Source organism: Nelumbo lutea, chromosome 5 (assembly GCF_056320005.1).
Source record: "Nelumbo lutea isolate HS-2025 chromosome 5, American lotus-T2T, whole genome shotgun sequence".
Taxonomy (NCBI): Eukaryota; Viridiplantae; Streptophyta; class Magnoliopsida; order Proteales; family Nelumbonaceae; genus Nelumbo; species Nelumbo lutea.
The window spans coordinates 13,131,857-13,156,690 of NC_142688.1; the positions used below are offsets into that span (position 1 = coordinate 13,131,857).

At 36.8% G+C, this 24,834-nt stretch overlaps 2 protein-coding genes across 3 annotated transcripts in view; both read right to left on the reverse strand.

The window, feature by feature from the left end:
- Positions 1–17,056, reverse strand: part of LOC148850429 (CDPK-related kinase 5-like) — a 34,318-nt gene extending 17,262 nt beyond the window's left edge. Inside the window, exons 1-4 of the mRNA XM_088942567.1 lie at positions 16,244–17,056; positions 9,781–9,911; positions 1,254–1,295; positions 1,020–1,128 (exon numbers count right to left, since the gene is read on the reverse strand). Coding sequence (XP_088798693.1) covers positions 1,020–1,128; positions 1,254–1,295; positions 9,781–9,911; positions 16,244–16,798 — 837 coding nt within the window. The 5' untranslated portion in view covers positions 16,799–17,056. The remainder of the gene's footprint in view (positions 1–1,019; positions 1,129–1,253; positions 1,296–9,780; positions 9,912–16,243) is intronic.
- Positions 17,057–21,965: 4,909 nt separating this feature from the next.
- The window catches only part of LOC148850430 (alpha/beta-Hydrolases superfamily protein), a 33,766-nt gene continuing 30,897 nt past the window's right edge, over positions 21,966–24,834 (reverse strand). The window contains exons 17-19 of one of the 2 annotated variants that reach the window (XM_088942569.1): positions 24,174–24,278; positions 23,931–24,089; positions 21,966–22,449 (exon numbers count right to left, since the gene is read on the reverse strand). In XM_088942569.1, coding sequence (XP_088798695.1) covers positions 23,976–24,089; positions 24,174–24,278 — 219 coding nt within the window. In that variant the 3' untranslated portion in view covers positions 21,966–22,449; positions 23,931–23,975. Of the gene's footprint in view, positions 22,450–23,673; positions 24,090–24,173; positions 24,279–24,834 lie in introns of those variants that run through there. The other variant, XM_088942568.1, reaches the window with a different exon arrangement.

A 24,834-nucleotide genomic window follows, 5' to 3' on the forward strand; every position in this document is an offset into this window, starting at 1 on the left:
CTTATAAGGAGACAAAATACAAAAACAAAGAGTTATTCCGAGGCTTCAATGCAGCTCGGACCATCACACATCTTCTAGTTAAGCTATTGGCCAAAGTATTGGCTGACCTCCAGATCCACCAGTTTATTGAGATTAGATTCCCTGAAAGAAAAAAAAAAAAAAAACCTGGGCAACACTCTGAGAGGATAGCATCCAGCCGGAAATTGGGAACATCTCCCATGAATTTAACATACATGTACAGGAGATATTCCCAATGTGCAGCTGGATGTTGTCTCTCAGAGTTTGCACAGTTTCTGCTTTCAGGAGATCTGAGCTACTTTTTCATTATTAATCAGATATTATGGTGGCATTCCTCCAAAAGGAGTAAATGTAGGGGTAAAGGGATTAAATTAAATGCTTTTGTCCACAAGGCTTGCAAATTTTCTCCCATACAGTGGTTTGTATACGGGATCTGCCCCTTTATTTCAGTATGATATCAACCTTCAATTGTCAAAAAAATAAAAATAAAAAAAAAGACAAGAAAAGAAGAGGAGTATTACATGCTTTCCCCAAGGACCCCCAAAAATCTCAAACCACTTATTAGTTATTTTTCCTGAAAGGGATGTGAAATTAGTGAGTATTAACTAAAATTGCATTAGAGCACTAAACTCTTCATTGCATGGTACAAGTTATTTAACCAGCGATACACAACAATGGCTGTCAAATAATAAATCTAACTTATCTTTGGTCAAACAAAATCATAGCCATATAAGCAACAAATATACAAGGTGATTGTCCTGCCAGTTGAAAATTCAGATAGAAAACCCATAAAAAAAAAGAAAAGAAAAGGAAGAAACCGAAAAAAATGGGTAAAAGTATGATCATGAAGATCACTAGGTTATTGGTCCAGATAGTAACCCTGGAACTGCAAACCCCTCTTCACCAACCAAATCCTGTGTAACCTTTAGGGAATTCTCAGAATTTATTACAAGAGGAGTCTAATGCTAACTTGGAAAAGCAAACATGGGAATATGAAATACCTCTGGTTTAAGGTCCCGGTGGACCACACCCTGGAGATGGAAAAAAGCAACAACATTTAATATCTGTACCATGACAGCTTTTGCATCCTCTTCTGTGTACTTTCCACCCCTAAAAGAAAAGGGTGAAAGTTATCAACTCCCAGCAATTTATGGATAACTGTTCTCTAAATCCACAAGCAAATCTTCAAGGAACCATACTATGATTTCAGTTTAGCAATCAACAAATAGAAATACCTTGAAAGTATTCTATCTAAAAGCTCTCCTCCTTCACATAACCTGAAATATGAATAAATAATTTATTAGTCCACAAAGTACCCAAGGATTTGTATTGAGAAACTGCCATGCCAACATGACACCTTTTGTAGTCTTTTGATAAATATGGCATCTGTTGTTGTAGTTTTTGTATCTATTGTATATAATGTACAGGAGAGCCCCTCCCAGTTCAGCTGGGATTGCCCTCCATATACCGCAGACCTTGTATTTATCTAATACTTCTTTATATGCTAATAAGGGGCCATTGCTTAGTGTGGTGGTAAAATTTCAGGCTGGCAAGAGTGAAAATGTGGGTTTAAGTCTGAGAGCATCCACTTAGTGGAAAAAATGCCAAAGGTTAGGTCTTTATCCAGTCCAACCTTCCCAAGATCCCAGATAGCTGGGATCAATATGAGGTAATAGTCTGTTTTTGTATATATGTTTATACACACTTTTGAAAGGTATTAATATTAATTAAAAAAAATACTGTTCACATGCATTTTCTCCCTAATAACAAACCATGCCTATATGTGTGTAAAGTCATATGACATTATGACCACTACGTTTAATCTGTTTCTTTTTCTCTAACAAGTAGGAAAGTGAATTACCAAACATGAAGTACAAAGACCATGGAGGGAACTTTCCGTGCATCACTAAAAAGCTAAAAAAAGGTTATACAGAACAGAAGAAAATTTAGAAGCAACTTTTAATGAACTATGCATGTACAATCACATGCCTAGTGACATAGTTGTCAAGGCATATAGGCAATTTGAGGTGACAGTGGAGTGCCTAGTTGCCTATGCACCTGGGATATAGAATTTGACAAACAAAAAAAGCATATATTCTAGGTTAATCCACAGTTTTATATACCAAACAGAAAACACAAATTTAAAAATAAAAGTGCACCTTAATAACAATAAATTTCTGTAGTGAGAATGGGCCGAATGGGCCCTAGTGTTCTTCATTTCCTTTAAGTAGTGTTTAAAAGTTATGTTTCTTAGTTATGAGCCTTATGGGCCTTCTTTTATTTTCTTTAATTATTTCTTTAGTGCTGGTCTCCCTATTAAGGGCATCCAAGTAATTGTACTCAGACTTAGAATTATTAATAAAAGTGATGAAAGGGGCTAGAGAGAGTGGTTCGAATACTTCTTTTCTCTCTTCCCTTCTTTTCTTCTTCCACAACCTATTGCTGAAACTTCTTTTCTTCTCTCTTTTTCTCTTTTCTTCTTTTCTTTCATTATCTGAATTACTGTAGGTGTAATTTTCAACTTGGTATCAAAGCGGGTTCTCACTTTCGACTTTTTTTTCTCCTTTCTTTGCCCAAGCATAGTGTGTATGGAGAACTGATAGGTTGATCAATCAGCTACTTATGCAACCCGGTTATGAAGGTTTTTGGAGAGTTTTGTGGAGATTTTTCATCCTTAATTGAAGCCCAAGGCAGGTTCTTGGAGATTTTTCCCAAAAACCCTAGATAACTGGAGAAACCTTGTTACAGGTCGTAGAGACAGTTTGAACCAGGCGCTTGGGGATCAGAGGTAAGCCTTTTGATTTCTATTAGGGGTGGTTTTGGTTGGATTGAATTCTAGAACCTCTGGAAGGGGTGGTTGAAGTTTATCCCTTTCTCACCATCCCACAAGACCCTGTGAAACCCTAATTTTGGGAGGTTGAGAGGTTGTTCTTTGCTTAGAACAATAAATATAGCCTAGTAAAGCCAATATTTGATTTTCGTTTACATCCGTTTACTCAATGGAGCAAACTGGAGGAGAGGCCAAATATTCCACATATTCCGGGTTTGGTCATGGGGGGTCAGTGGAGAATCTTTTTGGGGTTGTGATTACTATGAAGCTAGACGGGATCAATTATCTAGCTTGGTCTTAATCTATTAAGATACAAGTGTGTAGTAGAGGAAAATGGGGTTATATTACCGGGAGCAAGAAGAAACCAGAGGAGGATGGTCCTACCTATGAAAGGTGGATGCAGGAAAACTACACAGTAGTGGGTTGGTTAGCGAATTCTATGCAACTATACATTAGTCAGCATTACCTATAGATGGAAACTACAAAAGTAATGTGGGATAGTGTCACAGAGACCTATTCCTAAAAGCTTAATGTTGCTCAGGACTACAAATTGAAGCATGATGTGAATAATCTTAGACAAGGGGAGAAGCCCTTAGCAGTCTACTTCTCTATGCTAAAATCTCTTTGCAAGAGATTGGTCTGATGGAGACTATTGTTTGGGGTTGCACAAAGGATGTAGAAACACATAGGAGGTTGGTAGAGAGAAATCGGGTCTTTGAGTTCCTCATCGGACTCAACTCGGATTATGATATTGTGAGGCAAAATGTTTTAGCAAAGGATGAGGTGACTTTGTCTCAAGCATATGCTATGGTGAGCAGTGAGGAGAGCAGAAGACAGGTTCAGTCTATTGAGCCGCAGGTTAATCACTATGCTAATGCGGGGATAAAGCAGAAGGTTAGCACTGGGAAGAAAGATGTTATCTGTGAATACTACAAGAAGCCTAAACACACTAAAGACACATGTTGGAAGCTGCATCCAGAGCTCGTTTCCACCAGATTCAAGAAAGAAAATGATGGGAAAAGGGTTGAAATTGGAAAATGTGAAAATGCAAATGTAGCCACCTCTTCACAAGGTGAACAAGGACAAGGTGGAGAGAAGTTAGTGGGAGAACAACTTGCAGCCAGTAGGGCCAAATATGAGAAGTATGGCCGAATCATCAATCACTTGGAGTCCATTGCTATATCTCCTTCAAAGACTGTTCCTTCCTCTGCATATGCTCACTTAGGTATTCGTGCCACTGCACATCATGCTTTTGTCTTAGGTACTCATAAAACCCCTTGGATAATTGATTCTAGTGGTTTTGACCATATGACCTCATAGTTATTCACCTCTTACCAACTTCTTTCTGGCCGGGATAAGATATCCCTTGTTGATGGCTCCCTAGCCCCTATCACAGGAAAGGAAGACATTAAGACCTCTAATGCCCTGACCTTATCATTTGTTCTTCATGTACCTAAACTTAATACCAATTTGCTTTTAGTTAGTAACTTGACTAAATCCCTGAATTGCAGTATGACATTTTTTTTTCATATTGTGCTTTTCAAGACATGGAACTCAGAAGGTGATTGGGAGTGGCCATGAAGCGAATGGGATCTATCTGTTAGACATGCCTGAGCAAAACCAAGTACAACATAAGATAACTACATTTGTTTCAGAGTCCACTAGTCGTATTATGTTATGTCATAGTCGTTTGGGTAATTTGTCCTTTTCTTCATTGAGTCAGTTGTTTCCGAAGTTATTTAAAGGAATTAGTCTATCGAGTCTTCCGTGTGAGTCTTGTGAGTTCAAAGCATTGTAAGAGTACTTATCCTTCAAGTAATAAAAGATCAACTATTCCTTTTAATATTGTTCACTCTGATATGTGGGGGCCTTACCATTTACCATGTATGGGTGGGTAATAATATTTCATCCTGTTTATTGATGATTTTTCACAATATACTTGGATTTACCTTATGTGCTCTCGGTCTGAAGTGTCTAAACTTGTGCAACAATTCCATGAACGCATATTCACTCAATTTAATACCCACATCAAAACATTCCAGTCAGACAATGCTAAGGAATATTTTGAAAAAGACCTTACCTCCTATCTTCAGAAGTTTGGGGTTATCATCAGAGTTCTTGTGTCCGCACTCCGCAACAAAATGGAGTAGCAGAATGGAAAAACATACACATTGTGGAAGTTGCAAGGAGCATTCTTTTTGCTACCCATGTTCCTATGAAGTTTTGGGCGATGCAGTTTTTAACAACTACCTACCTTATTAATGGCATTCCTTCTGGAGTCTTGGGGTTAAAATCTCCCTTTGAAATCCTCTTTCTTGATGTTGAGATTTTCTCTATTGCTTTGAGGGTCTTTGGTTGCACTAGTTATGCCCACATTCCTAGTTCCAAAAGACACAGGTTTGACTCCGAGGCTCAGAAGTGTACTTTGGTTATGCCTCCACATAGAAAGGGTACTATTGTTTTGATCTCATTAGTGGCACCCGGTTTGTTTCCATGGATGTCACCTTTCTAGAGTCAATTCCTTTTTATAGTCATCCTTCTGAGGGGGAGAGATCTCTCGAGTTGTTTTCTTCATCCCTTCCTTTGCAAACTCCAGTTGAGTCTTGTGTCGAGCCCTCCACAATTACCCCCATTCTTGTGGAAGGATCCTCTCCTTTGAGGTCTTCCACTCCTACTCCTCCCCCTCCTCCTGCTAGTCCTCCAGTTGTTTCCACTCATCCCATTCTCCAGAGGTGGTACCCGCAGCAAAGGCTAAGGCAAACATAGGTTGATCCCACACCTCCAATTGAGACTCGGGCGCTCTCGATTATTGAAGAGAGGACATGTCCATCGCTTTCTCCACCAGCACCATTGTTTCTAGATCTTGACCTACCCATTGCTTTGAGAAAATGTAAGAGGAAATGTACAACTCATTGTATTTCCAAACACCTTTCCTACATCTTGTTGTTCCCATCCTATTATGCCTTTCTAGCCTCCATTTCCTCTCAATCCATCCTAAAGTTTGTTTAGAAAGCCTTAGCCACACCAGATTAGAGGGATGCTATGAGTACTGAAATAGAAGCCCTTCATAAAAACAATATCTGGGATATTGTTGACTTGCCAACTGGGAAGGAACCTACTGGGTGCAAGTGGATTTTCACTATCAAGTATCGTGTAGATGGGTCAATCGAGAGGCATATGGCTCAGCTTGTTGCCAAGGGATATAGCCGGGTATATGGGATAGATTACATTAAGACCTTTTTCTCCAGTTGCTAAGATGACTTTGGTGAGAGTTCTTTTATCCTTAACTACGAGCTATGGTTAGCCTTTGTATCAATTTGATATTAAGAATGCGTTCCTGAATGGTGATCTCACTAAAGAGGTATATATGTCCCTTCCTCCTGGTATATATGGCATGGAAATGCAGGTTAAGGTGTGTAGATTGAAGAAATCACTTTATGGCCTGAAACAATCTCCACATGCTTAGTTTGACAAGTTTAGGGTTGCTCTTGTTCAGTTCGGCTACACTCAGATTCAATCAAATCATACCCTCTTTGTTAAGAGAAAAGGCACTCTGATGACATTCCTTATAGTTTATGTAGATGATATTGTGGTTACAGGCAGTGATATAGAAGAAGTTAGAGCTCTCAAGAAGTTTCTTAGTTCTGAATTTGAAATTAAAGATTTAGGGGAGTTGCTATATTTTCTAGGCATTGAGGTTGTTAGGTCCAAGGAATGCATCTTTTTTTCTCAACGGAAGTATGTGCTAGACTTTCTTACTGAGATTGGAAAACTTGGTGTTAAACATGTCTCTACCCCTATTGATGTGAATCATAAACTCTCAACCAATGATGGGGAACTTCTAGCTGACAGGGGAGTGTTTCAAAGATTACTGGGGAAACTTCTTTATCTATGTATGATTCGTCCAGACATTTCATATGTTGTGAGTGTCATCAGCCAATTCATGCATGCTCCTAGAGACACATATGGTTGTTGCAGAATGGGTGTTATGCTACCTTAAGGAAACCCCCGGGAAGGGTATATTATTTGTTAAACATGGACACATGAAGGTAGAAGCATATACAGATGCTGCTTGGGCAGGAAATGTGGATGACAGGAGATCCACATCAAGATATTGCGCTATGGTAGCCGGAAATATTGTTTCTTAGAGAAGAAAAAAGCAATTAGTGGTTGCTAGATCTTTAGTCGAGGCAGAGTGTAGAGCTATGGCCCATGGTGTTTCTGAGTTTTTATGGCTTAAACCTCTCCTTAATGAGATGGATGTTTCATGTGACAGGCCACTGATATTGTATTGTGATAACCAAGCTACTATTAACATTGCTCACAACCCAGTTCAACATAATAGAACTAAGCACATTGAGGTAGACAGATACTTTATATGGGAGAGAGTGGCTTTAGGAGAGGTGTGCCTACCTTTCATTGCATCAGAAGAGCAGCTAGCAGATTTTCTAACTAAGGGAGTCCCAAAGGCAAAGCTTCAACATCATGTAAGCAAGCTGGGCATAATTGACATTTATGCTCAGCTTGAGGGGGAGTGTAGTGAGAATGGGCCGAATGGGCCCTAGTGTTCTTTATTTACTTTAAGTAGTGTTTAAAAGTTATGTTTCTTAGTTATGGGCCTTATGGGCCTTCTTTTATTCTCTTTAATTATTTATTTAGTGTTGGCCGCCCCATTAAGGGCATCCAAGTAATTGTACTCAGACTTAGAATTATTAATAAAAGTGATGAAAAGGGGCTAGGGAGAGTGGTTTGATTTTTTCTTTTCTCTCTTCCCTTCTTTTCTTCTTCCGCATTGCTCCATTAATCAAACGGAAATTAAAAAACTAGAATTTTGGTCTTTATAAACTTACTTGAAGTCAAAACAGTACCCGGATGTTTGAAAACTAGGGTTTCACTACACCCGGTTGTTTGGGAGAAAGAGAGAAGATATTGCTGCTCCTACCAAAGCTTCCCAATCTCTTTCAGAACTGAACCACCCTCTTTTAGAAGTCAAAAGACACCTCCCAAGCACTGAGCGCCACACCCAAAACTTCTCCTTTACCTGTAACTTCGAAACTCTCTAATCGGGTAGGGTTTTGGGCAGAAAAAAAAATACAGTATCACTTCTTGGAAGTTTTCGGCCAAACTTCAACTCTCCAAACCCTTTACCAGCTAGGCAAAAGATCCTCTGAACTATAGAGAACCTATCTCTCCATACACCCTCCTAATCGAAGGGTGTATGGGAATAGAGAAAAAAAGAAATAAGGAAGAAAGAAACCTGCTCTGATACCAAGATGTGAATCAGTCCTCTAAAACTGATATAAACTTGGTTAAAATTAGAGAGAAAAGAAGAAGAAAAGTAGACGATAGCAGTACAAAGGAAGAAGATGAAGAAAAGAAGAGGAAGAAGAAGAAGAGTTCGATTATCTCCTCTCTCCTCTCTCTAATCCTTTTGTTAATCTTCATTCATTAGGCTAATTACAAGTATGCCCTTAAGTGGGCAGTCAGGTAAGCAGAAACTTAAAGTATGCTTACAAAAAGAAATAACAGGCCCATTAACAAACAAATAAATAACACACTACAAGAATAGATACTAGGGCCCATTTGGCCCAGTCTCTCTACACTATTTTTTTTTATTGGAAACGGTAACTTCATTAATATAACTTAAGAATAACTTTCCAGATTTAAGTACATCTGTCAACCCCTAAGTAGGTGTTGAACCCCCAGTAATCTTTCTTACAAAACTGCCCAGAACATTCTCTCCCTCACAATCCCTTGTTTAGCCAACGTGTCAGCTAAACCATTAGCTGATCTCCTTGTCCATTTGAAGCATGCACTGATCTCCCTTGTTATGTTGAGGATTTCCCTTATGGGTGGTCTATAAATCCAGGCTCCCAACTTACTAGATTACAGCCACTCAATCAACAATTTAGAGTCTCCCTCTATCTCAATTTGGTGTAACCCCAATTGTTTGGCATATCTTACACCTTGAAGCAATATTGCTTCAATATTTTTACTCTAAAATAAGTACTTAATAAAGTATTGCATCTCAAAAAACTATTGGCAACTAAAGGCTACAGTTTTTACTAATAAAAGGTTTAACCAAGATAGTAGTAAAAGAAAAAAAATGCTTAGTCCATTTAAAGAGATTAATTGCAAAAAAAAAGAAAAAAGAAAAAAAATGATGTGCCTTTCTTTTTCATCTTTCTCTTCTTTTCTTTCTTTTCTTCTCTCTCCTCACAAACCATTGGATCCTTTATGCTTCAAGAGAAAAACCTAGAACAAAACATAAGTAATATATGGTATATCATAAAAGTATCAACTATCAAAATGCATACTAATAAGGCACAGTCATGGTAATCAAGGTGGGGTCACCTTATTGCCTGGATGGGTACCTAGGTGACACCTTTGATGACTATGTTAGACAGTGTCATCAAACTCAGAATGCACCAGACAGTTGAACCAGTGACCTAGTAACCTTCCTGAATCCTGGGTATTGATTTTACCAGTCAGAATGAGCTTACTGGCTGATTAACCAGTAAAATCATGGTCAAATGAGCATTCAGTTTTTCTGTCCAGTATGAGCCTGATAACATTGATGTTAGGTAATTACAATGTAGTGTTATTCAAACAAGTAAAATACAGTCAGATACATGTGGAAATACAGGACAAGAATAGAGAGCTGCTAATTTAAAAAAATAAAATAAAAGAAAAAATGTCTTGGAACAAATAACTAAGTAGCAACAAAGAGAAAGCATGTACAATAGCTGCCATTTGTTATCAGGAAAAAGAGAAAAGTGGAAGTTTGATCTTATCATTTTATACAAGATATCCAAAAACAAAAGGAAAATAAAGTATATTGTCAACCCCCTAACTTTCGCTGGAAAAGAGCCACCATACCACTCTTTCTCATGAATTGTAATTTCAAAAAGCAATTATGTGTTCAAGCTTACTCCATTACTATATAGACGTTATCATGATCCTCATATGCATCATAGAACTGCACTAAATTGTTATGTCCTGTCAAAGCTCTCAAGATTTTCACCTCCCTTCTAACATCCTCAATGGCAATAGCCGTAGTCATCTGCCAACAAGGAACAAATCAACCTCATCAAATAAGATTCAAAGAACACAAGATTTATAATGCATAGCATAGACATCATTTTTGTCAGCATTCATAAAACAAAATAAAAAAGAAGGGAGGTGAAAAATCTGAAGGAAAATTAACTGATCAAAAAATAGAGAAAATACCTTGTATGAGTTTGCACTTTGCACAAGTAACTTTAGATCAATCACCAGTTTTTTTTTTTTTTTTGATAAGCAACAGTAATTTGTATTCTTTAAGTGGAAGAATTCCACTCATTCCTTGAAAGTGGAAACATAGGAGAGAAATTATCCAGCCACATACTGGTTACAGCTAGATGGCTGAGTCTCCTTCTTCATTGCCTGGAAGCCAGAAGGCTTTGGCACCACTTCCTTAATTTGATTGGTTACAGGTGGGCTGCCCTGGAACATATTGTTGACCTCCTTCGGCAATGGCAAGGGAGAGGATTAAGTAAGGGAGGGAAAATTTATCGTAAAAAAAATACAAATATAGCTGTCATTCTTATACATAAATAATACATAATACACACACATATACATATGTGTTTATGTATATACCAGTTACAGCCCTTTAGTTCCAAGATTCTTATGTTTTTACAATATTTTCCTGGCCCTGGTACACCCCACATTATGTTTTCCCTTGTTACCCCTTCTGTGGAAAAAGCATCAGCCATACTGCTTCTCTTGGAATTTACCTGAATCACCAGTTCAGGTCTAACAACCAATACTTTTCATTTCTCTTTATTTTTTCCTGTTAGCATCTAAAAATGAATCTTTACATTCATTCTCTATGTGCATTTTGGGACAGTTATTCAGTTAGTGTAACTGCCACTAAAACTTCTCCTACTTTTGCATTTGTTGAAAAAAAGAGGTGTGCCTCATCTGCTTTTTTTCTCTCCTGTAAAGGTGTGATTCTCGCTTTCAAGTTTCAACCATCTTACTTTTCTGCTGATAAAAAAAAGAAAAAATCTTACATTTTCTCCCTCCCTCCTAAAACAATCTTACCTACTCTAACACATATTCTTCCTTTCTATTGTCTCCTAAAATTTCTTCCTCTCAAACTCCTTACAGCTGAATGATACTCCTATAAATCCTCCCTCCCAACTCGTTTTTCTTATTTCTCAGTTCAATTTCCTCATCTAACAAAACTATTTCTTTTTATCATTACCTTCTAATATCAAATTCTCCAAGGTTTGTATACAAGGTAGGGAAGCCTATAAAGTATAAACTATACAAGGTTTATATAGGTTTCCCTACCTTTTCTTTCAAACCAAACACAGCCTTAGGGAACTGATTAAGTTTCTTTATTCTTCCAGCCCTCAAGGACCAGCATGTCATGTCTTCTTCCTCCAACAACTATTGTTATTCAGTTGGTGTCACTGCCACTAAAAGAATGAGAGACAGGTCAAAGAACGTGATCTGCAGTTTGAGATTAGAGTTTGGAGGGCCAAAGATCAAATCCCATATTAGCATCATTGGAGCTATTCTTCTCACCAAGGTAAATGCTCTTCAGTGTCTTCACAAGTTCAAGTTCACCCATGAAGTTTCCAGAACCTAGATAGCCCATTTTAATTCAGTTTCCGCAGGTACTTTCTTCTACCAGTGCATCTACCTCTTGCTTTACACTACTCAAGAGGTGATTTATTTATCAATTCATAAATTAAATTTTCTTTTTTTTCTGTTTTTGAGATTTAACTTCATTTATTAAATTAGGATTTCTTATGGGTTGTGCTGATCAATTGGTAATGTTTGATGGGAATTAGGGCAATGGGTTCTGTTCAAATGTAATAAGAAAGTGTTAAGGTGCATGCTCGGTATACAATCACAATATTCTACCAAATGTATCGGTGCACATTGAAGTGGCTGGACACAGCATTCCTTCACAAGTGATGCTAAAGGGGATCAGTGTTTTCAACCCAGCATTGACCCGGATGGTCAAACCGTTTGAACTGTCACCCAATCACAATTCTGTGTCTGGTTTTCCTAAAACCAAGGATTCAACAAAAAAAAAAGAAAAAAAAAAAATTTATCAGTGATTTGGCAAAAAACCACTGACTTGGTAAAAAACCATTCGACCTGGGCAGTTGAACTGTTGACCCATTTGACCCGGTCACTAGGTCACAAGTTACACACTAAAATGTGTCCAAACTTCTGAAGGCCATAACTTTGCACTCAGTTGTCCAATTGGGGTTATATTATATCAAATTTGGGTAACTTTTCATGATCTACATTCCCAAGGAGCCATAGGTGCCTGGACCCACTATTTTTTTTCCAAAAAAAAAAAACTTTTGTGGCCTCAAATCTCAATTTTTACTATATATATATACATATATATTAAAAATTAAAATAAAATAAACTAGACATAAAATAATACAGATATATACATATATTACATGTAGAACGTAATTATACATTATCTAAATGATATAATACAAATATATATTATATGCTGATGTGTCACGACCTGACCTGTTTGACCAAGATGGCCAAATCAGTGACCCGCAAGGCCGCAACCAAAAGGGAAAAAACAGTCCAGCTTCCAAGTCTGGTTATTGCAACTTGCAATTCAATCTCACATGTGACTTATAAAATTGATGGTTATGATTGTCCAATCAAGTTATTGTTGACGTAGTAAATATCCAAGGCAGACCCATCTCACTTATGCAGAACAATTCAATTGTTTTATATTTTCAACTTTTTAAATAATTAATAACTATTCATATTTTATATACTACTTTTAATAATTTTTTATAACACAAAAATAACAATAATTAATTTCAGTTAGGTTTATTCATCAAACCGGTGAAACTGACCAACCCAATCAACTCGACCCGACTTGGTTGGTTTTCTAGTATTTTAGGTTGGCTTTGGTTCAAAAATTTCCCAATTCAACCAAGTTGGATCAGTTTCACTTTGGCCATTTGTAAACCGACCAAAATCGAACGACTTGACCATGGACATATATTAATATTTTATATTTTAAATATAATTTTTAATATGGAAAAGTGGGAAATTTACCGTATTTCTTAGTCTAAAATGTTTTATATCATAAATCTAATTTTAAATTTATTTTTAATAATTGCACTATAATTTTTAAAACTAAATTTAATTTTTAAGTTTAAATCTTTTGAAACAACTAACCAAACCAAAAATTGACCCAAACTGGGTCAGTTTTTGCAAAAGGTCAGTCAGTTTCAGCTGACCAACTCCCCAAGCTGACCGGGTCAATTTGGTTGGCCAAATAGCCTACGATCGAACCAAACCAACTGATGAATACTCGTAATTTCAGCTAAATTAATAGTTTCATCTCTGATAAATAACAATAGTTTAATCTTCAATAATTATTGAAAATTGATAGCAAAATTACACAATTATTGAAAATATATTGGTAAAGAAAAAATACAATAATTAAAAAAATACAATAAGTACTAAAAATATATTAACTTAGTCAATAAATACTATAATCTCAAATAATAGTTTAATCTCTAAAAAATATTAATCAACAAGTTATAACAAAAATACAATAAATACAATAAGTACAATAAATTAAATTTAAAAATTTCAATAATAGTAGTTTAATCTCCAATAATTATTAAAAGTTTTCTGCTAAATAAAGAAACAAAATAAATATATACATAATCATTGAAAATACATTTATCACAAAAACAATAAATAAATACTGAAATACAATAAATATTAATTCTAGTATATATAATTATATAATAAACACCGATTAAGAGTTTAAAATTATTATTAATAAATATTAATTTTTTTGAAAGTTATTTTCTCGAATTATTACTTGATATAAGTGAAATTAGTTATTTACAATATTATGTAAAAATATTAAATTATTAGTAATTTCAATATTATGTTATAATTATTTTTCTACTTTTCAGAATTTTTTTAATTTATACACTTGCAACCATCATCACTCATAGCAAGACTCCTACCGCTAGGTTGATCTCTTACCATGTTGTTTCACATATTTTAGATCAAGTTACCTTTGCTGCCCAAAGCCTCAACTAGAACCCAAGCTAGTTTTGTTGCATTAAATTTTCTACTAACCAACTTAATGCATGCAAAAATGAAAGGCTAAAAAGTAGGTTGGACCAGTCAACTAGGTTAGAGCCTGACCAAGTGTAAGAGGAGACTGTGGATTTCTGAAGGTTAGACAAAGTTGTCTACCTTGGGTGCTTCAGGATTAAGTCAGTGGAGAAACCACGTAGAGAAAAGATATGGGTAAGAATATGAGAAGTCTACATCTCAGAAGTCCCTAAAAAGGAAGTTGGATTCCCTATTTATAGGGAAAAGTGGTTGTGCAGCTCATGGACAACTTCAAACAAAATTCTAGAATATTCATTCTGGGAAAGTTCCCTAGTTATGCCTAGGGGTGTACAATCGGTCGATTCGGTTCGGTTAGAACCAAGGACCCAACCAACTATTCGGTTTGACCATTTTTTCCAACCAAACTAGAGTTCAGAACCGAACCAACCCTAACCAAATTCGGTTCGGTTTAGCTCGGTTGGACCCTAATTCCACATAAATGACAAACATTGATAAACAACTAATAAATAATTTATAATTAGTAAGTGTTATTAATTAAAAGTTAAAATGACCCCAAAACCCAATGGTTTTAATTAATTTACTATTATTATTAATTAAAAGTTAGAATGCCCCAAAGCCCAATGGTTTTATTTAATTAGCTATTATTAATTAAAAGATATGCCCAAAGCCCTATGCCAATGGGGAATTGGTGAATTGGGCATTTTTCAAAAACAATTAATGATTAGTCTAGGTTTTAATCAACAATTATTAATTAAAAGTTATTCGCAAACAATTAAAGCCCAATGGGAAATTGCCAAATTGGTCATTGGGAAATATATTAATTAATTAACATAAAGTATTAAATAGATCACACTTAATATTTAATATACTTCATTAAAAAAACACTAATTCGGTTTTCGGTTCGACTTGGTTGAAAATCTCAACCAAACCGAACTGAAACCGAAAACTGATTTAAAAAAAAAACAAAAACCGAACCAAACCGATATCCGAATTAACCGAACTGGACTTGCTTATTCGGTTTGTTTCGGTTCGGTTATTGGTTTATCAACTGAATTTGAACACCCCTAGTTATGCTAGCTCGGCATGGGCAGTTACAGACAAGAACATGGGTGAGGGGACCAGGCACTGGCTTGTGCAGTTTCCCCTGCCTCTCACACGATCTCGCCTATTGCGCTTGTCATGCATAAAGCACCAGGGTTTTGTGGGCTTCATAAGTCCCTTGAACATCTACTCATGGAATTTGCATGCACAGGTTTGGGATTCGCAACATGTCATAGCGATGTCTATAGTCTTACACCAGGTTAATCTAGTATTTTCTCTTTTTTGTTGAACATTGCCTTCTAGTAGGTCCCAACACATCTTAGCAAGCTCATTCAAAGTTTTTTTATGAATATACCATAGGAGAACCATTCGAAAAATGTTTGCATCATTCTATCTTTGTTGACCTCCTTTTGTTCCACTCATCCTCAGAGAAGGGAGTTATCTTTGTATGCTTCACTCCTTTCTGCTAATAAATTTTGTGCTTCTGATCAAAAGAAACAGGGATGCAACTCAGCTTAGGATCATCAAAGCAAACTCAGCTGACAATCTAAATTCAAGTTGACTTACGTGCAAAAAACTGAAAATCAAAACAATACTCGAAGGGCAGAAGTTTGCATTCAGGCTTTGAGCAGCCAGACGCATCCTGAGCTAAATGATGTACAGCTATATCCATCAATTGTTTTTTGCTTTTTTCTGAAACTCCACCTTGCTGGTTAGCCACCTACCTACGTTGATCTAATTGAAGCTAGAGAGAGCTATTTTACCATTGCATTCGAACTATTTAGCTGTAATCATTTTTCCATTTCAAGGTGCTGTAAATATCAGTAGAAGTTCACGGCAAACCCCCCAAAAAATAAAAGAAAAAGAAAATCATATTGCATAAAAACCGCATCTTCATATCAAACAAAAATAATATTTTTAACACCAAATAACAAGAACGCATAAAAATTTTTAGTTTCATCATACGAACATGCATCCTAGACAGAAAACAACAGATAATAGACCAGTCAATAAAATTAAACGACAACAGTTTGTGCCTATAAATCTATATCTAAGATGTCAAAAAAAAAAAAAAATCAATTTCACCCATGACGCGACTCCTATAAACCAAATTCAAATATGCTACTCAACTTTAATTTACCAATCCTTAATTCATAACAAAATGGGGAAACTTTGACAACATGCAGAGAGGTAGAGATGCCGAACCTTGGCTTTCGGGATAACTTTGACAGCAACCTGTTGGCCTTTAAGTTCTCCTTTCTTAAATCTGGCAGCGCATGTGTAGCCAAAATGCCCTCGCCCAACCTCATCTTCAAGCTCATACTTACTGGCGAAATGTTTCGAGAATCCAAAGCTCTTATCGAGCCCAGCAATACCCTCCGATTCTTTTCCCTCCGGTATAGCGGCTTCATTCGGCTTCACCGATCCGTGCCGTCGCGCCAACACAGCCCGGATGTGCTTGGCGGGAGACGGTGGTGGGAAAGGCTTCTTAAAGAACCTCTTAGGCGTAGAATTAGAACTCGGCGCCGGAGATTTCTTTGAGAAAAAATAATGAGCAGGGCTTGGGCTGTAAAAGGGGAAAAAAGGAGATTTTTTTCCTACTTCCGCTTCCTCGTTCTGCTGCTGTTGCTGTTGATTGTGATCCTCATTTTCACCACTAACAGCATTTTCAGAAGGCCTAGGATTTTCCTGCACTGGTTCTTCTTCTCTGATGGAGTAAGGATTGGGTCTTGGGGAAGGTGTCGAATGGCATAACCCCATTTCCCCTCTCCTGAACCCTAATTCAAAACATCTTTCCCCAGATCAAACCAGATGGACCAGAGTTCCAATGCCCTCTCTCCTTTTCTTTTCCTACCTTTTTCTCATCCTGTTTCACTCTCTCTCTCCCCCTTCTACTGCTATTCTCTTTCTCTTCCCTCAAAGCCCTAGTAAAAAAGACCAGAAGAGAGGAAGAGAGAGAATAGAGAAACCGACGACGAAGCAGCAGTAGTAGTAATACAAGGAAACGACGATGTTGTCGCTTTTTCTGGTACAGTACGTCAACGCATAGGTGATCCAGCCTGTGCATTTTCTTGCCACGTGTCTCCTGTATCGGATCATAAGTTAGTTATTAATATTATTAAACTATTATTTCTGATAGGTTTTTACATCATAAGAACTGTCTCTGTGACAACTGACAAGCAATAAATCCGGCGTACAAAGCAATTAAGAAAAAAGCAATATGAAAAGGAAAAAATAACATGGTAATGTGATTATTATTTAATAATTATAATATGGCTTCACAAATTACAGTAATAATATACAACGTGAATAAATAATTAAAATAATGAATTAAAAATAAATAGAAAAATGGAGATGCTATGTTAATAAATCAATTCATTAAACAAGTTAGTGGTGGCAGGAGCGCAGGATGAAGCAACCAATCACGTGCCCCACCAGTGATCAGTCTATCCGTTTGGGGACCATATCATGGGTCTTTGGATCACCTCGAAAATTGAAAGATAGGCTAAGCATAGTTCAAACGAACTCGTATCCTAAGGAGAAATAAAATAAAATAAAATACATTAAATAATATTAAAATATAGTTGGTGGTTCAATATTTTTTTCAAAATTCTTTAATTATTAATTTAATTTTTAATATTTTAGTGGTTAGATTAAATTAAAGTACTGCAATCGAAATGCAATAAAAAAGGGGAATAATTTAAATCAATTGTATCCACAAAATCTGACTATAAAAGACTCAAACATCAAAAATTCTGTTTTAATAAATAAAATTCTAGCCATTTGTCCGCCACTTATATGGCCAAATAAATAAATAAACACACCCCAAATTACCTTTGTAATGGTGAATAATGCAGGAGTCCAAATGCCTATAACTAGATTGACTGATAGGGATGACAGGGATGAGATTAACTTGCATTCGATTAATAAATTATATTGGACTGGATGAAGATTTAACCTCATCCAATCTTATTAAAATTCAAGTCCGATTAGATTTTGTTATTTATCATATATATGTAATGTAATTATATATAAATATTCTGTATAATTATATAAATTTAATATTATATATATATATATATATATAATGTAAGTCATTTTAAACGTAATAAGATAGTTGTGGGCAAAATCCGAATCCCATCCAAAACCTGACAATGATAATTAGATGTAGAGGTTTCATAATCAAATGCGAGGATCAAATCTAAAACTGATCTCCTTACAATCTAGGTGAAATTGATGCAGCCTAATGGAGACAATGACAGGATGGTGTTGAGATCCACACCTTATTTGATTTTTGCATTGGATGCCCATTAAAGATGATTTTAGAACCAGAATTCCATTACTAAGTACTGAACTTTTTGTCCACTAGATTGGACACCCTATTATTACCTGTTAGATTTAGATGGATAACTTGTATCTACGATTCTACCAAAACCCATCTAAACAAGCCTCTATTGTAATTTCCAGATTGGGTCTCCATTGACGAATTTGGAAAATCAACTGATGGCTCAGAGCAGTGAATCCCACCATATGTAAACTGGATCTGATCTGTTAAGAGGTAAAGATTCCCTGGTTTATTACTCATCTTTCTTAGCCTTCAATTATTGTCATCTACAGGATTATTCGTGTAATATCTCTCTCTCTCTCTCCTGAGCCATCGCCCATTTGAAGCAGTTTGTCTTTCTTTTTTCAATCATGGTCAAGTTTGGATCTACCAATGTAACCCTGCAAGACCAACCACAACATCTAATAATCTACCGTTTTGATAAAAATAAAAAACCTAGTTGACCATCCACATGACTGACAATTTTTTGGATGAGCAAGTGGAGATGTGAATCAAATCTCAAATCTCAACCGGGTCCTACCTCAAACCAACTCACTTTCTCCCTCTTGGACTGCTATTTGTTGAAGCTGCGGCCGTAGTGGAATGAACAAGAAAGAAAGAATTCGCGGTGAGAGTCATAAGTTGATGTCACAAACAGAAATCCAACTATATCCAAAATATGGCTTCCCTTCTAATGAAAATTCGTGCTCCATAATAAATCTATTGGTGGGAATGGAACCAACCAAAAGGTAGACCGTGTATGATTCTTTCAATAAGAAATTCAACGTGAGACAACATTCCTCTTTTACTTATTAATTATCTTGCTTCATTTAGCAGGAGTCCCAAAATCGTTCCAAGTCAAAATATGACCTTTAAATTTCTTTCAGCCTTTCTTTATCATTGTAGTTGTTAGTGGATTTCTCCACTGGATGCAGATATATAATCATCTTCTCTCTCTCTCATGATTCCAGCTTGACTAAAAACACCGAATTTGACCAAAATAAACGGAACCGTCATCTGAGAACTAAATCAAGATGTTTTTCTTCAGTCCATGTGAAGGCAGAATCTCTTCATTGCAAAAAGAAAGCTGAAGGTGAAAACTCAACAACTTGAAAACAAACCACCACCAATAAAAGTTGCTGTGTAGAGTCTATACTGTTAAATTAAACCCTTTTTGGTGACATCCATTGCAATATTTGGATTGGGCCCATACAAGATGCCCATGTTTGGAACATTCGCGTCTGCACCATCTGGGACAGAAACGACAAACCATATATCACGTTTGTTCTGTACTTATGGGTCCCATATTTCTGGTTGACGAGTTGGGGGCCCAATATCATCCATAGACAGCTACATCCTGCCGGCAAGGGGATGCTTGAATGGAGGAACCCATTTGTTAATTCTAGTTTTTAAATTTTCTACTTCATTTGATTCCCTAAATCACATTCCCATTAGTAGGACCAATAAAAAAAATCAGCAGAGAGGAATTAATCAATTCTCCTTTCCATGATTTGGGGTGATAGCGTGGTGCCCAAAGCTTAATCTAGGGAGTTGTGATAATGGTAGTAACAAGCTATTAAAAAAACAAAAAAGAGATATATGGCAGCAACATGTCCATGCGCAAACCAATAATATTATTGAGACTGGACCTCCGGAAAAAAAAAATTAAGGTACTGCATCCAGCGCACATTAAGCGTCTGATTTGGCATCGTTGATGTTGCTCCACAAAATTGTGCTAAATCAGTACTACGTCGGAAAAAAATGGTGTTCAGAAAATGGGCATTTGTTTGAAACCGTTTTTTTCATTAAAAAATGGTATTCCAAGTCACACCTTAGAAATCAAGAAAACATGGTTTGGAGTAACGCTGAATTTAATATTTCCTGGAGCTACAACTCGTTGCTGCCAACAGGCATATAAGGTGGTAGTGATGTGGCACTGGATAATGGGTACCAATGCTGAAAACGTTTCCTAGAGCATTGGTACCAAATAGAAAATGTTACTGGTACTCCAGGAAACGTCCTACCTGACAGCAATGATTCCAAACAAATAAAAAGTACATTGTTTTCTCAGAAAACGGTACTCCCAACCCACACATGAGAAAATGGTGTTGTATCTGTTGATGCCAAACATATAATAAGAATATCTTCTGTACATAACATATGGGAAGATATTCCCAACGTGCTATTGGATTTGGGTGCAAGAGATCCCATCGCCTATTTCTACCAGTCATATTTTTGGGAGCAATTAATGTTTATTCAAAAACCTTAAAACGCTGATTCGTGAGAAAGTTCTATAAAACAATTCCTCTCACCAAATACCCACCAAGGTTGCGTTTGGATGAAGTGAAGTTTAACATAAGAAATCAATGTAAAACCCCCCAGCAAAAGCAAAGTTTTACATTGATTATCAATTTAAATACTACATTGATTATCAATTGAATGATCACTTTTTTTTATAGTTATATGTAAAACATCATTGATATACTTTTACACCGATGAGGTTTTACATCAATTCCAACCGCAGCCTAAAGGAGCTAAGGGAGAACTAACGAACCTAGATTTGCATGTACCATGACATGGAGTCCGAATCTGGTCCCAACAGCCATTGCAGCCAGCCATACATGGGAACATCGTGAAGCCATCATAGCCTTCATGGCAAAATCTTACTAATGTACAATTACAATGGCTGTTGGGAGCAGATCCCAACCTGGGGCCATCGTGACATCACCCTTGTGATTATGGATCGGCATTTAATTGGGAGTTCACATCTCCACCCCACAAGGGGCCGCCGCCCTACAGCACATCCCTGCCGGGATCGGAAGATGTTTCCGATACACAGCGGGGATGTACTGTGGGGTGGAGATGTGATCTCTTTAGGATCTTTCCAAGCTCTATGGTTATTACCTACCGACTTAACTCTCTCTCTCTCATATATTGGGAACCTTTCTCTATCTCTCGTTGAAACGCTTCCCAATGACACTTATGAGAGATGTTTCCCATGCATACTGCGATGTGCATGTGCTTGTGGAGCGCCTGACACCTGTAGACGCCAAACTCGCAGCTCTCACTTCTCAATGGCCCCAAATCAAAATCCAGTTAGAAATTGGCTATGGGTCATTTTGGTTGTTTTGAAGTTTCAGACAAAAGGATGTCTTAATGCAGGTTTGGTACTTTTACGCAACCCCCTTCATGAGTTCCAAGTTCTCACGCAATTCCTAAATCCGTATCTCTTGGTTCTTTGTAGGCTTTGGATTGTCCGTATGGCAACGACGAAGTAAACATCCAATACTTGGATAAATTGGAAAACGTGTTACAAAATAATTAATACAGCTGAATACCGAACACATTGGATTAGGGCTGCAAGTCAGGCCGGGTCGGGTTGAAGCCAACCCTAAGTTCCAAATCCCAACCTTAACCCTAACCCAACCCTAACCCTAATTAAATTCCTTCAACACTAACCCAACCCAACTCAACCCAATCTAAAGTCAATTTCGGGTTGGGTTGGGCTCGGGTTGGACCCAATCCAACCTTCTTTCCATCCTTTAAAACCTCATAGAATTTCTCGACTTTACACCTTAACTCAACTATCACTACATATATTAATCTTATGTTTAATTAGTAATTGTCTATTGATGTTATTTTTTTGTTCTCTTAGTACAAAATTCAGAAAAACAAGTGTTAGAAATGACTATAGTTTATTATGAGTTATGACTTACAATAGATCTTTCTTGGGCGGCAAACAACATACATGAATTTCAACCCTAACCCTAACCCTAACCCGAAAATCAACCCGTCCCAACCCAACCCAACTTTTTCGGGTTGGGTTCGGGCAAACTCGGCCTAAGTTGCAGCCTTACATTGGATGTGATAATAATGACGACAAAATATTTATTAATGTTGTAAATTGAATCCAATGAAGTGAAGCAATTTAATCCTTAGCCAAGAATTGCATTAACTTTAAAAGTAGGGGTTTTTACCATAAGGTCCACCCCTAGATGGAGCTACTAATAGACTAGGGGTGGACTGAATCCTGCCCGTAAGAACTCTGAAGAAACCCTTGCTTTAATCACAAGAAAAATTGCAGAACCTGCTTCAGAAAAAAAAAAAAAAAAAAAGGAGAATTGGTTTGTGTATTGATGCTTTCTTCATATAATTTCAATATGTCATATAGTTAGAATCGGAACCAAAATCCCTAGAATCAGAATTGGAATAGTCTATTCCATAATCTCATTGGTTCAGAAAGGAGTGGAATTGGAAATATAATAAGCTGGAATGGAATTTCATTCCCTCAAATGGGGAATGCCATTCCAGCAAGAATAGGAATGTGATTCCAATTCCACCCAACCAATCAGTTAAAATCGGAATGACCCATTCCAATTCCATTCTGAACCCCTATTCCCACAAACCAAATTTCTATTTTTATTTTGCTTTAAGGACCACAATCACCAATGACCCAATGGCATCCCTCCAAAAAAGGGGTCTGATCAAACCTATGGAACTGGAGGCTCCTCATGGCATTGCAGAGAGAGAGAGAGACCACATCAGCCAATACGTATCAATACTTAAAACCATAAATATGCCCATCTCCAAATGGCTTCACTGAGATCATGAGCACCATAGAAACTTTGATGAAGTAAAGATGTTCAACTAGGTATGCATATTCATGTAGGTCTATCATAGAGATTCGGGACTCTCATATTTGACGCCTTTTTTTATTGCCTAAGAAAAAAAGTTATTCTAAAAGACTTAGGTTTCTCTTAAAACATTATAATTACTTAATTCCCCTTTTAGGTAGTTAAAGCTAAATCCACTTTACAAGGATGCCCGTATGTGGCACCTCTCCTTTCCTCAAGAAAAACTCACTTAGTTTTTCTTGATTTTTGTCAAATAGTGGTGAAATTTTAATTGGTTTAATACACATCTGATAGTTCAAGAGTAGCAGTTCGTGTATAATGTGTGGGGAGGTGACATTGCAAAGAGGATGTGGGTACAAAGAGGATGTCAAATAGAGGTGACATCCACTTTACAAGGATGCCCGTATTTGTGCATTGCAATTTTGCAAAGAGGATGTGGGTACAAATATTGAGCATATTCCGAGTATAAAGCTGCTTCCGGGCAACATTGGAAGATCTATTATGGAAATGGCAATTAAAGGGACTGAGTGGAAGGGGAGAATTTATGTGGGGAGTTTTTGGCAGTGGTGTGGACTATATGGTCAGAAAGACACAAGACTTTTTGAGAACAAGTTCAGCTTAGACAGAGTTGTGAATAACTTATGGGGCAGAAGCTACTCTTGTGTGGCAGCCCAGAATTGCTTGTAGGATGTTCCTTACAATTCTTTTTATAACAACAGTATACTTCTAGTATCCAAGATTATAATCTCAGTAAGTTGTACAGACTGGATGCCCTTTGGCGGCACCTTATTGTGCAGGGTCAAGTATTGTACATTATGAAGATTAATTCTCAAGAAAATCTAAAATAAGGTGACAAGACCAAAAAGACCATAAAGAAGAATACAATTTATTTTAGATAAAGATTTTTGGAATATGGTCTAACCTAAGAACTTACCCTCTTCATGCTGCTAGAGTGCTAGTGTCACCCACATACCAATGCTTAGTCAAAGTTGTCAATTTTGATTGGAGATATCTCATCAGCGACCTTGAAATGTCCCACCAAACGAGCAAAGAAAATCATTTGTTGCTCCAGGGTGAACTTTATGTTTTCCGCCTATGTCCAGCAATTTGATTGAAAGTTACTTTAATCATCATAGACAAATAAAATTTGAAAACAAGGTTGTGGAATGGTGTATACCTTGCGAAAGCCATGTTGCTCTCCTTCATATTCAACAAGAACAACAGGTACCCCTTTTTCCTTCAAGGCCATATAGATTTTGCGTGCTTGATCTGGATGCACAACCTGCAAAACATAAATAAGTTGAAACAGTTAGATCTTATACTTTTATTTATTTATTTATTTGCTGCACAGTTAGATCTTACACTCAAACACCCAATTACATGTATAAGTAAAAGGATCGTCAGATTATGTTACAGATAAGATATTTCCATATGGAAAGGGAAGCTTTCAGTTTTCACCTTGAGGTAAGATGGAACCTTCAATTTCAAAGATGACGCAACAAACTCTGGATTATAGACTTGACAAACCAGGAAGGCCCATTATCTACTGCTGGACCCAGACTTGAACTGGCCTTCTCATGCTAATCAGCCTGAGATTGACAAACCAAATGACCTATACTTGACCAGATAAATTGCTCTTAAAAGTCAAATTCCTCTTATTTTGACTTCAACTTTAAAGTACATATGTTTTATTTGAAATTTAAATAACAATCTAAAAAACGCCTATACTGCCCTGCAAAGTCTTCTGACTGATCATTGTCCCCTTAAGAAATGTTTAATGTACCTAAACTAACCCCCTTAACTGCCTAACATTTTGAAGTTACACCACAATTGATCTT